General features: G+C 29.8%; 1 protein-coding gene across 1 annotated transcript; it reads right to left on the reverse strand.

Annotated features, from left to right (window-relative positions):
* Positions 1 to 3,471: 3,471 nt before the first annotated feature.
* LOC132933862 (uncharacterized) lies at positions 3,472 to 8,634 on the reverse strand. Its single transcript, XM_061000134.1, has 7 exons — positions 8,551 to 8,634; positions 7,966 to 8,023; positions 7,799 to 7,872; positions 6,511 to 6,611; positions 6,363 to 6,444; positions 4,828 to 5,320; positions 3,472 to 3,560 (listed from the first exon to the last, which is right to left on the reverse strand). The coding sequence occupies exons 1-7, from the start codon at positions 8,632 to 8,634 to the stop codon at positions 3,472 to 3,474; spliced, it is 981 nt and encodes a 326-aa protein (XP_060856117.1).
* Positions 8,635 to 13,741: the final 5,107 nt, after the last annotated feature.

Here is a 13,741-nt window from a genome sequence, read left to right on the forward strand (position 1 = left end):
GCTGTTGCACATTGTCCGCGACCTGACGTAGTCGGATTGCCTACCAAGAGGCTGAGTTGCACCCAGAAGGTATTGAACAATCATAATTTTTTTTAAAGTTGTAATTTGTTACGACCAACGAAGTGCGCGGGATAACTTATATATTACATATGATAATATTTTCGTGCGCGTGATTCAACTATGGTCCCTTCAATTGCATTTTCAACTGCAATAGGAAATAAATAGAATCATGTTTGAAATTCAAGAAGTCGTGGTCGCCATTTTCGAAGAACAATACATTATGTCAAGTAGAAACTATTAGATGGCATTTAGTTTTTCAAATATATTATATTGTAATGTTTATGTGTTAGGTACGTATGTGGGGTATGTGCGATGCAAATATTAAAAACATGTAATATATTAAGCCAGGTAGGATTTTAATTAGTCACATTACTAATCATTAGTTACCTATAACCTGGTCGGTATCTGGTATACTGGTTGTCAGTTGATGTTATAAAATATGTTTTTATAATGTCCGTCATGTATGTGTACAATGTATACATTATAATATTATGTACATTGTACATCTCTCATTTTTCCACACATATAGATAGCAGGTCTTACAGATAATTGGCCAGCTTCAGTCCTATACAAAATAATATGTACAAAACGTTAATGTATGCGTATACATTTGTCGCACCTAATATCGTACCTATATTATATTATACGTTCGAGCAGCCATAGTCGTAAATCTCCACAAATTTAACGCTTTCGTCCAGTCTCATCAAACGGTTCATATAAATATTTATTTTGTGTACTTCAAATAACCATATAGTTCATATGAAATTCGATTTTAAATTTTAAACTATTGTGCTTGTTTTGCATCGAATAAAAAATGTACGCGTTTTAATTATTTAGGTATGTCTCACATTTTATATTATCGTTGTTCATAGTACGCATACTCGCCCGACACAAAGATACTCATCTATAAGGTGTATAAAATATATCCACCGCCTCCTGACTAATCTGCAAAATTAATTATTTATATCTGAATACTTGATGTATATTAATAATTCAGATATTAAAGTATTTAGATGCTTGGTTCTATAATTGGGGTTTCTCAGATTTTTAAGAAACAAGATGATTTTTTTTTCATTTTTATCATCTTGAGTTTACGTATAGGTGAACCGAAACAAATTGGGTTAATAAGGAGTATATCATGTAGCGATGCCGACTACTTTTTCAAATAAAAATAATTCTTATAAATTATTAATCATATGACTTTTTTGAAAATTTCTATACCGGAAATATTTAAATTAATATTTTTTAGTTGGGTAATCTGGGTGGGTAATTAACTTTATGTAGCTACTAAAGATAAGAGTGGTCCATGATAATTGACTTGGTACATATTGTGAAGGTCTTAACATTTTGGTAATTGATATTAATCTTTGATAGATATCATCACCATTTTATAATTTATAAACATTTTCCAAGTATATTTTAATAATTTGGGACTCCACACGAAACTGTTTAGGTATCTTTTTGAAAGAATAAAAATATAGAAAAAAAGAAATAAAGTAATTTTATTATTTTGATATTAAATGAAAAATATGTGACGATTTTTTTCATTAGTTATCGCTTATTCCTACATAATAAAACCGAGGGGAAATTCGCTTGATACGTCAACAACGTAGTTCCGATGTTTCAATTAATATATAATATTTGGTATATAATACCCTGACGTATGCTTATAAATATACCATTACTATAGCCGTAATATAATAATAAATACCTATATAATAAATAATATATTTATAAATATTTAGTCAAAAACATAATAATTACACGCACGAGGCTGCGCGTGCGGTACGATGGACAATAGCATTATTAAATAGATTGACGAGTGTGAATGTGTATTTTAATGTACACGTACGTATTTAATATTTATATATAATAATATGTAATATAATATTATAATATATAATATATATTATAGGATATCCCGTTTGATCGACCGTATAACATGCATTAGCATTTGAAATATAATAACTGGTCGTCAAGAAACCGACCAGGAAATCGAGTTCCGTTCGGTTTCTCCGAGAAACTAGAGAAAAAAAAAACATATACAAATAAATATGTATACATTATACTATATATATACATATTATAATCGGACGCTGCCTACCGAATTAGCATTTTTGTGCACACGAAATGTGTGTAAAAATACACACACGCGTTTCACTTTTTCTTCGTAATTCGCATTCACTGTATACCTATAGAATATACAGGATGATCTATTTAAGTGTCTACACTTATTATTTCAAAAATAATAATATTTACACAGTTTGATGTCACTGGAAAACAACATTTTTTGAAAAAAAAAGTTTTTTACATCTTTGGATAACAACACACATTGTTAGTTTTGAATTCCTAACCAAATCAAATTAAATTTTTATGAGCGTTTGAAATTCATATTTTTACAACATTTGATATTCACTCGATTTCTCATGTAACGATTTTCTTATTTTATTGTAATTAAAAAACGAATGACTGTAGGTACTTGAAAATTTTACTGAATGTTTATATTAGCATTTTCTATACACGATAAAATTTTGAAAATAATTTGACTCTTTGTGAGCTGTTTACGGACATTGTGAGTTTTCAATTTTCTTAGTTTTATGATATCAATAAAATTTTATTTGTTGGGTAAAAAGCGTGAAAATTTAATGCGAGGCTCCTAATATATTGTTACAATAGCAGTTGAAAAATATTAAAAATCCATAGCCACAATTTTTTTTATAAGCATTTAAAGTTTGAATTTTGACGAAATTTATCAAATTTAAAATTTAATAATTATTTTGTAGTTCAAAATGTATAAAATGTTCAACTTTTATAGCTAAGGACTGAAAATTTAAAACAAGGTTCCACGTAAATAGGTAAATATATACATTACTTTATTATATATCATTATAATATCTTTATTATATATCATCAAATATACTTAGTAATATCATAGGCTGACTGACCGCTTTCGCTCAGATTCGTTTTTCTTATACAATGTTATTATATCATTGAATTCAAATTTAACACCATCCATTACAGTGACCCACTTGTAACCTACTGTCGATACATCGGTAATTACTAATCACTCAATTTCTAAGTATATATTAAAAATCTATATACAGCTAACAGACTTCCCCGGGTATCATTTATATTAGTGTAAATATGCCAAATTGTCATGGTTATTTTCATTTTATCTTCCTCTTAATAACTGTGATTTTTACATTCCAAAATAAAGCAAATCAATTATTGTTTATTTTTTTATTATTTTTCATTTTTTAAAACCTAAATATATTCACTCAAATAAAATTATTTTAAAATTTTAACGGTTTAGCCTTCTATCATCGCAGCCACCTTCTACATTGACATATTATGTGGTACAATACGTACTATTGTTTCATGGCTGCCTTTACGTAGTGATAGTATGTGATGTTATGTAAGAAATGTACATTTACAATTCCGCATAAATTTTAGTTCGCTGTGATAGGACAATAGTACATACAACGCATACAGAAACAGCACTGTAACAAAAATATTATTATTAATAGGGCAGTAATTTCAATTGAAAAACAACAGTCACTGAGCCTTACGCTTTTATGAGTTATGACTTAAGATATAACTACATAATCAACAACTTCGTCTTCGCACTCACATTCAATAATCCCATACAGTTGAAAGGGACTTTGAAAAATGTCGATTTATCGAAAGATATCGAAATATTGAGAAGGACAAAACAAAATTGCATCACCCAGAGTTATGATAAATGTAGTGTAGACATGTATTGTGCATGGTATAATTAAAGAACGAATTTGTATTCAGCTACATATTTTTGAATTTTTGTAAATAATCCTTACGAATCCTACTATTTATAATTAATAAGCAACATTTTATTTTACATAATTCCATATTGGAATAAAATTGCTATTTATTGCATAGGTGTTTCAATAAAATGTATGTGAACTAAATGATAGTCAATCGTGGAGCGAATCATACACCAGTTATCATAAGCAAAATTCAGAATACGCATAGGTTCAAAAATTTAGATAAATAGAGTTCTTCTTAATTAATAAGAAGAAAAAATTAACGTTATTCTTGGTCTTAAACTCTAAATAGCAACTTTAAAAACAAATACTACTAGTATTTATAATCAAATTAATAAAGAATTTGATGCAATTTACCAAACCCCAGTAATATTAAGCTTATTTATGTATGCTCCAACTATTTCAATTTATGTTGGATAATAATTTTCAATAGTATCGGTTAGGATTTTATATTAATTGATTATATTAATCCACCGTAGGTGGAATTAAGTAAAAACGACAAACTTGCAGGTATAACTTAGATACTTTAGAGTTAAATCATATACTAACGTAAGACAGCACGGGGTCCTAGATTGCCTACCTGATAATATATTGCTGCGAATCAGAATTTTTATTCCGGGCAATAGAAAAGTTAAGATAAATTTTGAACACCATACATAAAATATTAAATAACGAATTGAACAAAGTTTGAGTCATATAGAGTTGGTACATTTAAAGGAGAACGAAGTGCACGGGATCAGTTGGTAGTTTATAGTTGTGCCATATATCACTTAGACGATATTATATACAACCATATTTTAATCATACTTTTTGCGTTTTCCCGTTATACTAATACAGGAAGATGAAAATCTCGATAGGTCACCCTGCTACCCTGCTTGTTTACTACCCATATACCCATAGATCGATTGTAATCATCATCATTGACTGGCAACGTCACGTATGCAGAAATAAAATAGTGGAATCTTACGTAAAAAAATTGCCATGGTCAAATATTCTATGGGGTCAGCTGTAGCTGTAATTGTATCTGTGTTTTCATCTTCGGTAGGTTCCTCAGTAGTTGTATCTTCGTCATCGCTATCATCATCCAATACGTCCTTAATTTTTTTCCCTTCTTTTTTTTTTCGTCGTATCGCCGCCTCCGCGGTTTGACGATACATCGCCATATTTTTACGGTACTTGATGACGCGGGTTATTAAATCGCTCGGCGGACTTTCAGTCGTCGTCCGCGGGTGACGTTCACACCCACACCCGTTATTAACACCGATCATCATAGTCGTTTGATTTGAAATAACAGTATTATCAGCAGAAGTAGCAGGGGTCGCTTGGAGTAGTACGTTCGTCCTCACAGGGTGAAAAGTCTTAAAAGTTATTTCTGGTAAGTCCATTATCGTCCATAACCTTCGTCTTTCATTAATTTCAGGCGACTCCGTAGTTAGTTCGGGTGAATCAGGTGTTTCGGTCTTAAAATTCGTTAAAATGTTCAAGTCATGATACATATTATAATATTATTTTATGTTTTTGTATATTACAACCCTGCTATATTAATTACATATAAAGTTATTTAGATTCAGCAAACAATTTAAAAACTACGGTTAGTGACGTTTTTACTTTTTATTATTAGTACTCACCTACCTAATTTTTATACATGATTTGATATAATAATATTATGCAGTGTGTGTATATAATGTTATTATAGTTGTCGCAAAATTATGCCTACTATTCTCAAACAGTGATGTACAATAAGAAAAAAAAATATAATTTTTTGATACTATAATATTGTAAATTACGGTTTTATTCGGTTGTGAACGTTTTACTTGTATAGTAATATGATTGCGAACGATTGACGGCAGATCAAAGAAATGATATTTTATACCTTATACTCAAACGATTTTTCGAACAATGTTATCATTTATTTTAATTTTTCATATTTTTGTATACAAGCTATAAATAATATATTGAATACGATATCGTGGTTTACGGAGCCGATATCCTACTGCAAATAATTGTTAATAGTATATATATTGCTTATAGTCATAATTTTTGGTTAAGCCACCTTCGAATTTAGTTATTTGATTGACAGTGGTAAGTGTAACAGTAGAATAGTGTTTAATTTTGTGTTATAATGTATATGTTTCGCCGTTGTAACAAAAGGCGGATTAATAATGAAATGTTTCCTTATTATTCCTTTATTTAATAGAGTTTGCTCCCGTCATGGATACTATTTTTAATTTGATTTTATAAATTGGTAGATACAGTGTTTCTATATATTATTTTTACTAAGTTAGAATTTTTTTTCTATAGGTTGTGTTGACTTAGGTACTACTGTGCGCTTAGGTACATAACGGGGTAATATTACCCTCAAAATAGTTAATTGCAATTTAAAATGTATAACATAATGGAAACATTCAAACATTGATTACTACAGAGTGTATTGTATTCTAAAATTCTAAAACACAAAATATATAATAATATTTAATAGAATACAGTTTATTGGTACATTACGTCATTAACTAAATAGCCTCCGTTGCTGCCGATAAGCCACATAGATGGTGCACATCTCGTTGCGTACGATACACAGAAGTCGCTGTATAATATTTTAACAGTATTATTAATATTATTGTGATGATGATAGTGTATAATATTATATTACGTATTCTGCATGAGTATTCTGAAGTATAACGATAAAACTAGCCACACAATAAGGAAGATGGCCCAAATAACAATTGACAAAGCTATCAATGTTCTTGACCTCTACGATTAAATTGAGTATATATTAGTTAAAAGTTAAACATAACAAGAGGTATCTACTACCATTTATACCTTACCAACAAGTTTCAATACTCAATCATTTCAAGTACTGCCTGCTTAACTTATCAATATTATTATAATAATATAATAGAATTTTGTTCCTATTAGATTCTGAGCGGAGCGAGGAATGTAATGGTTTTACAATGATGTTTATTTTTTTTTATTTTTTATTCTGTAAACACTTTTTCTCCCTCTAAACTTGCTCAAAAGTATCAAGTATAGCATCTTTACTGAAAGGTAATGTTCTTGAGCTGGTACTTTAAAGAGGTCATCAAAACGCTACTCGAACTAAAAGCGGTTAAAAGAGAAAAAACGATTTCACGATTTTATAATATTAAATAATTACGGACGACGTTCACTACCAGAAATATTGCATCAAATTAAAAATGACAAGAGATATTTTTTGTTGTATTTTGGATTTTGTTCCTTACGGTTTAAAGTTCGGAACATTTTAGCCATTTTTGAGCTATTTATAGATATTTTAATTTTGGGATTTTTTTGTTGTAATTTGGTTAAAAACATTCATAAAAACTTGAAATTTGGGTTGTTTACTTATATTAGCCCTATATAGACATGGTAAAATTTTCAAAACATTTGAGCGACTTATGAGCTTTTTCTTTTCTTTTATATTTTTTTTCATTTTTATGATATTTCCTAATTATAATTATATAAATTACCTATATCGTTCTTAAGCTGTTCTTAAAACGCTTTGTTTATCACCATAGAAACGAATAAAATTAAATAAAAAAGATTCCCTCGTCCGCTCAAAATCGTTTTTTATCAAATGCAATCATTGCATTCAAATCGAATACAGTAAAATTACACTATCCTGTCCGAGGCCCGAAGGGACGAAGGAAAAACATCCACCACCAAAATTCGCTGACCTACTTTTATATATAAAAGTCTTCTAGGTTTTAGAAATTGAATTACTATAATATTTTTTGTTGAAAGTTATTTAAAAAACATTGAACGAAAACTTATATGACTGATTCATTCTATGATACGTTCATCTATATTATATTATCTTTTGTGGTTAAGATTTATGTTATTTTTTAATTTGTCTGGTAATCTTAAAAGGTCTAGTAATAGTTATTAGTCAATTGTTAGTTATTGACAACATTATAACTTACCGAATTAGCTCCTGCAATCGCCATGAGCCAAGTGAGTAGTAATAAGAATATAGTGATCAAAACAATGGGATTATCTGAATGACGTAAAAACAAATTTATTATTAGTGCTGAACATTATAAAAACAATAATAATGTAAGTATTATGAGAAATATATGAATCTACCAACCTGAAATCATACTTGATAACTCTGATACATTGAACACAACTATCAACAGTGTCAAAATCTAGAATAAGTAATTTATCTATTTTAAGTAGGTAAACGATTTAATTTTGATAAAAAAATACAAATTGATCCTTTATTTGTTTTATATTGTGTATTTAATTCTTATAGAATTGATAATAATCCTTGTTAACAATATCTTCGTACATGTGATACGATAATGAGTATTTAGCAGAAGATTATGAGAGGTTAATATAAACTTATTTTACCTATAATAATATAATCAAATGTCGTAGCTGAAAGTTCGTAGTTAGTCTAAAAAATCTAAAAAATAAAGTTATTTAAATGTAAAACTAAATATAATAATAAAAAGATAATAATTCAAATAATTTATTAAACTTGTAGAGGGATAAATGTTATTATATAAATACCTATATAATAGAATAAGTTAAGAATGAACTTGTACAATATTATGAAAGTACAAATACCTATTAACACACACACAGTTTTCGAATAGAAATTGTTAAATGGGCTAGGTACCAATATTTTAAAAATAAAATTTTGTAAATTAAAAAAGTACAAATCACTTGCCGTAAAAAATGCTGTTAGAACTGCCACTCCGAATTCTAATGTAAAAGACTGAACACATAAAAAATTATAATTAAAAAATGTCATTTTGGGTTTCTGTTGTAAAATTAATTTTATGAAATAATATTGTACCTAGTTATAATAAATTGTGATGTGTTCCTATACCTAGTATTTATTATAATATTACTAAGTATCGTCACTACGGTGACTGGTTCATAGGAATCACGAATATTATTATGCTTATAGGTGATACACCTAAATGTTAATTTTATTAATGAATCAAATAATATTATGGTCGTTTCACAGAGGCCTGTTGGCTGTGGCAATGACTGACGAATATTCGGGTCCCCGGACGTGATCGAGTGGTTTTTACGCGCATAATATTATACCTAAATTCATTACCATATACTGTGCTTGTACGCTATATATTTACGATTTGCTTTATATTATAATAGGTGCTTGCGAGGACTTTTGCACGTTCAAATTCATCGTGACACACGAGTGACACGGCCGTAATAATAATGATAGTAATAATATGTTTACGGGTTTTCATTGCTGCAGCAAACGACCCACAGTTGAATTATAATATTATAAAATTATATTATAATTATCGTGTGCGTACATAAATACCTATAATTTTATATAGGCATAATAATTTGTACCTGTCAGCCTGTGTGTGTGTGTGTGTGTGTGTGTGTGTGTGTGTGTGTGTTCATAACGAAGACGTGACCTACCATAATAATAGTATATTCTTTGTAAGAAACTACAGTTGTCTACAATATAATCGGTGAGAAATGCACTCACGCTGACGAAAGGATGGAACAGGTAATTTCCATCGAGGACAATGAGTGGCTTTATCAAAAAAACTCTATCCTTCTAGACCAGATTTCGTTCATAAAGTACCCGGAATAGACGAAATACAAACAGAAATAATTAAGTACTTTTGGAATAACACACAGGAATGGATACTGAAGTTTTTGAACAAGTGTCGTAAAACAACAAAAATCCAAAACAATGGCTAAAGGCAAAAGTGATAGCATTATTAAAATCTGGTAAATTATCAAATGAACCAAAGAATTTCAGGCCAATCTGATTACTATCTCATCTGTATAAGTTATATGAAAGATTAATTTTGAACAGAATAACCCCAGTCATGGAAAAAATCCTTATTAAAAATCAAGCTGGGTTCCTGCATCAGCCAAATATTAAATCTTACACAGAACATCGAAGATGGTTTCGAAACAACAAAAATAAGCGGAGCCGTTTTTATATATTTTACTGCAGCTTATGACACTGTTAACCATAACCTATTACTGGACAAAGTATATAAAATAACTAATGACTACCACCTGACGAAAATAATTGAGTCAATAAACCGAAATAGAAGATTCCACGTAAGATTAAAATACTAAAAAATGCAGATAGAGAAATTAAAAAATTGCCTCCCTCAAGGTAGTTTTCTGGCACCAATACTTATCGTTATCAACGTATACACGAATGACCAGCCCATTATGGAAACTACCTGTAATTTTCTATACGCTGACGATCAAGCTATAAATTTACAAAGACATACGTTTAGCAAAATTGAACAAACGCTCCCGATCCAGAAATTGGATAGATACTATACACAGAACTTACTAAAACCCAACAAAAACGCAAGTAAGTGTAGTTCACCTCAACAATAAGCAGGCTAGAAAAGAACTCAGAATACAGTGGCGGGGCACTAATCTTGAGCATACACAAACACCCTAGTACCTAGGAGTCACCTTAGATAGGACATTAACTTTTAAAAGCAATTTCGAAAAAATCTAAATCAAAGTCGCAACATGAAATAACCTAATAAGGAAACTAACCGGGACAACACGGGGAGCTAACCCACAGCTGCTACGAACCACAGCACTCGCCTTATGCTATTCACCTGGAGAGTATGCATGCTCAGTATGGAGCAGATCGTGTCATACGAAAAAGGTGGATGTAGCTACAAACGAAACACGCCATTTAAAAATTGGATGTTTAAAACCCACACCCATACCTTTGGTAAAAATTTTAGCTGGCATAGCACCCCTGATATTAGAAGAAGTGTGGCCAGTGATGCTCAAAAAACAGCCCAGACAAAAGATGAAAGGCACCCACTCCACGGATACCAACCAGCCCCAAGCAGACTAAAAACAAGGAGAAACTTTTTGAAATCTACCCCGGAGTTCACAACATCACTTGAATATGAACGAAATCGAAGGTGGACCGCATTGAACCAAAACAATAATTTTAAAGTAAGACCAATGGAAAAACTTCCACCTGGATACCGTTGTGAATGGAACACATGGAAACAGTTAATAGATTAAGAGTGGGTGTTGCCCGAACAAAGAAAAATCTATATAAGTGGGGATACAATATGGTAACCGTAGAATGCGACTGTGGGAGTGAACAAACGGAACAAAATATATTCACTATTCAGAGTATATTATATTAACAACCTTTACTATGAAGTTGTACAGTAATTATCACAAAATATAGTGTTATGTAATTTTGCTTAATTAATATTATAAGTACTTACTAAGTACACACCTACATTCTTTTTTATATTACGAAGTATATGAAAAAAAATCAATTGAATACAATAACAATAATTTATTTAACGTCATGTAGATGGATTTCGGGTACCTTCTGTAAATTACCATAGGTACTTGATTAAAATATTCCTACGAGAGCATAATATTATATTCAGAATTGTTTATTTCATGGAGTTATGGTCATTAATATTTGCATACAAAGCATTAAACGTAGTTTAGTAATTATCATCATAGGTATCAGGTATGTATTCGAATAAACGTTAACATTGAGAAGCATTTTATGTAATTCTTACATACAAGTGTATAACAGCGTTTACGTTGTGAGTTATGCGATAATATGTATATTTACAATCGATATAAGCTACATAAAAGCGAATTTATGTCTGTTTGTCCTTTATGCATATCTACACTATTTACCCGATCGCCATGAAACATTAGGAAGTAGTTGGGTTAACTCGTGAAGATTTTTGGCATACTACATTCATTCCCTAAATGGGAAAATAAGAGGTTGTGAGAATACAACAGTAGCGCACTCTTTCCAGTAAAAGAGTATAACATTTCACAGTTTTAACGCATTTGCTAAATTTTGCACAACTATAAACTTGGAATATGGAATTTTGGTTCCTCTAGATGTGCTTTAAAATTTCTTATTTCGTTCCGTGGCATGCAAGAAAATCATTGAGATATTCGAATAAGAGTAATTAACAAGGTGGTTACTGATTAACTAATGCATACATTTTTATTAATTGGTGATCTTTCTTATCGACTACCTGTTGGCTATTCATAACTATTGTAGATATTGTGAGTATTTAATGAGCATAGTCGGCATAGATTCCATACCTAGGGGGCTGAGTTGCACTTACTGTAGCTCATCGTCGTGTCCACAATTCACTACAGGTGGATTGCGTACCTGATTTACTGCTTGCATATTGGCCACGGATTGCCAACCTAAGTAACCAATTTGCACGTAAATCAATTTCCATTCAAACTTACTAGACACATGAACCAGTTATTCGACTTTACACTTTTTACATACAAAAAACACCGAATGCGAAGACACAAAAAGAATAAGGAATATGACATAAACATTAAAAAAAAAAACAAATCTTTGCCCGGGCAACGCCGGGTGGGTCAGTAATATTGTAATTGAAGAAAATTAAAAAAAAAGATATGGGAATTCTTTAAGCTAGTTAGTTGGTATTTAATATCTATACAGTAATTTAATAACAAGAATGTTGGTCCTATACATCAGGTCCAATCTGTTTTTAGCCCAATGCAATTTTGTCAATTATTTTTAATGTACAATGTACTTTTGTATATAATTTTATAACTTAAGTCTATTTCTTAAGAAAACCAAATGAAAAAAGAATCTCACATTTCTCGTAAATTTAGTTCATTACATCAGTGTAGTTTTAAGTGGTAAGCCAATACTCAAGGATATACAGTGATTTCGTTCTGTTCTTTGTGATGAGCATAATTAATTACTATTTATTATATTATATTTTCAATTCGTTCTTGATTAGCACTAATTTTTTTGAGACTGGTGGTTTGACACGTGTATGACCACTCCTTATTTGGATATAATAGTATTTTCGATTTCTTCTTGAATATGTTTTATATTTTCTATAAATTTCCAAATATTAGAATGATGAGTTAATAGGACTTTTCCCAGTTTCGAGGATCTCTTCTACAACATTGTTAGTTCTCTGACGTTTTATACAAGTTCATGTACATTCATCATTTATGGAGGGAGTTTAGAAGGGACATGTTGTCTTCTACCACGCACTATACTCCGTTACAAAAGAGAATATACCAGTTCTGCGCACTTTTTTCCCTTCCCCTGGTTAGTGGCTATATAATACATAATGTTATACTCTTTTTCACACAATATTTTAGTCATTACTTTTTGAAGAAGTAAACATGCCTTGATTTTCAACTTCAGTATCTTTTATGGTATAAAAGTGAATTAATATGGGACTTCAGCTGGTAAAAAATAGAAAACTCCCAGTACCTTTTTTAATAATTGTATTTAATAATATGGCGAAAAACAATAAAACGAATTAGGGAAAATAATTTTCTTATTTTGTTGCAATTCAAAAATCAATAATCATAAATATCTACTTGACATTTTCACCAAATGTTTATAGTTAAATTTTCCATCCATGGTAAAATACAAAAATAATATTTTGACTCTTTTAAAACTATTTAGATAAATGTGAAATCTTCTATTTTTTGACAAAATTTTTTTGTAGTTCAAAATTTATAAAATTTTCAATGTATTTAAACTAATGCTTGAGATTTAAAACAAACTTTTGGAACTAAAAATCTATAAAATATGCAAGTACAATTTTTTTATAGACATTTAAAGTTTAAATTTAGATAAATTTAAGTATTATATAGTGAAGAACAACAATTTTAATTATTTAAAATATTATAATAGGTACGTCGAGATTAGAAACTTTTATGTATAATTATTATATTTTATGTGCACTATAACATTTTCAAAACATTTAGATTTATTTATGGCTATTGCCTATTTATTTTATACCATTAACTAATTTATGCCATTGGATGGTAAGGTAATCTCACTTAAAAGTTATTACTAATAATAAATAATATGTGTA

The sequence above is a fragment of the Metopolophium dirhodum genome, chromosome 1 (assembly GCF_019925205.1).
Source record: "Metopolophium dirhodum isolate CAU chromosome 1, ASM1992520v1, whole genome shotgun sequence".
NCBI lineage: Eukaryota > Metazoa > Arthropoda > Insecta > Hemiptera > Aphididae > Metopolophium > Metopolophium dirhodum.

Excerpts from the sequence above, each read along its gene's own strand:
- LOC132933862 (XM_061000134.1), bottom strand. The coding sequence starts at position 8,634 with ATGACATTTTTTAATTATAATTTTTTATGTGTTCAGTCTTTTACATTA. Across the intron at positions 6,612-7,798 it reads CGATTGCAGGAGCTAATTCG|AGGTCAAGAACATTGATAGC; the intron begins GTAAGTTATAAT and ends ATTTAATCGTAG. Across the intron at positions 6,445-6,510 it reads AGAATACTCATGCAGAATAC|CGACTTCTGTGTATCGTACG; the intron begins GTAATATAATAT and ends AATATTATACAG.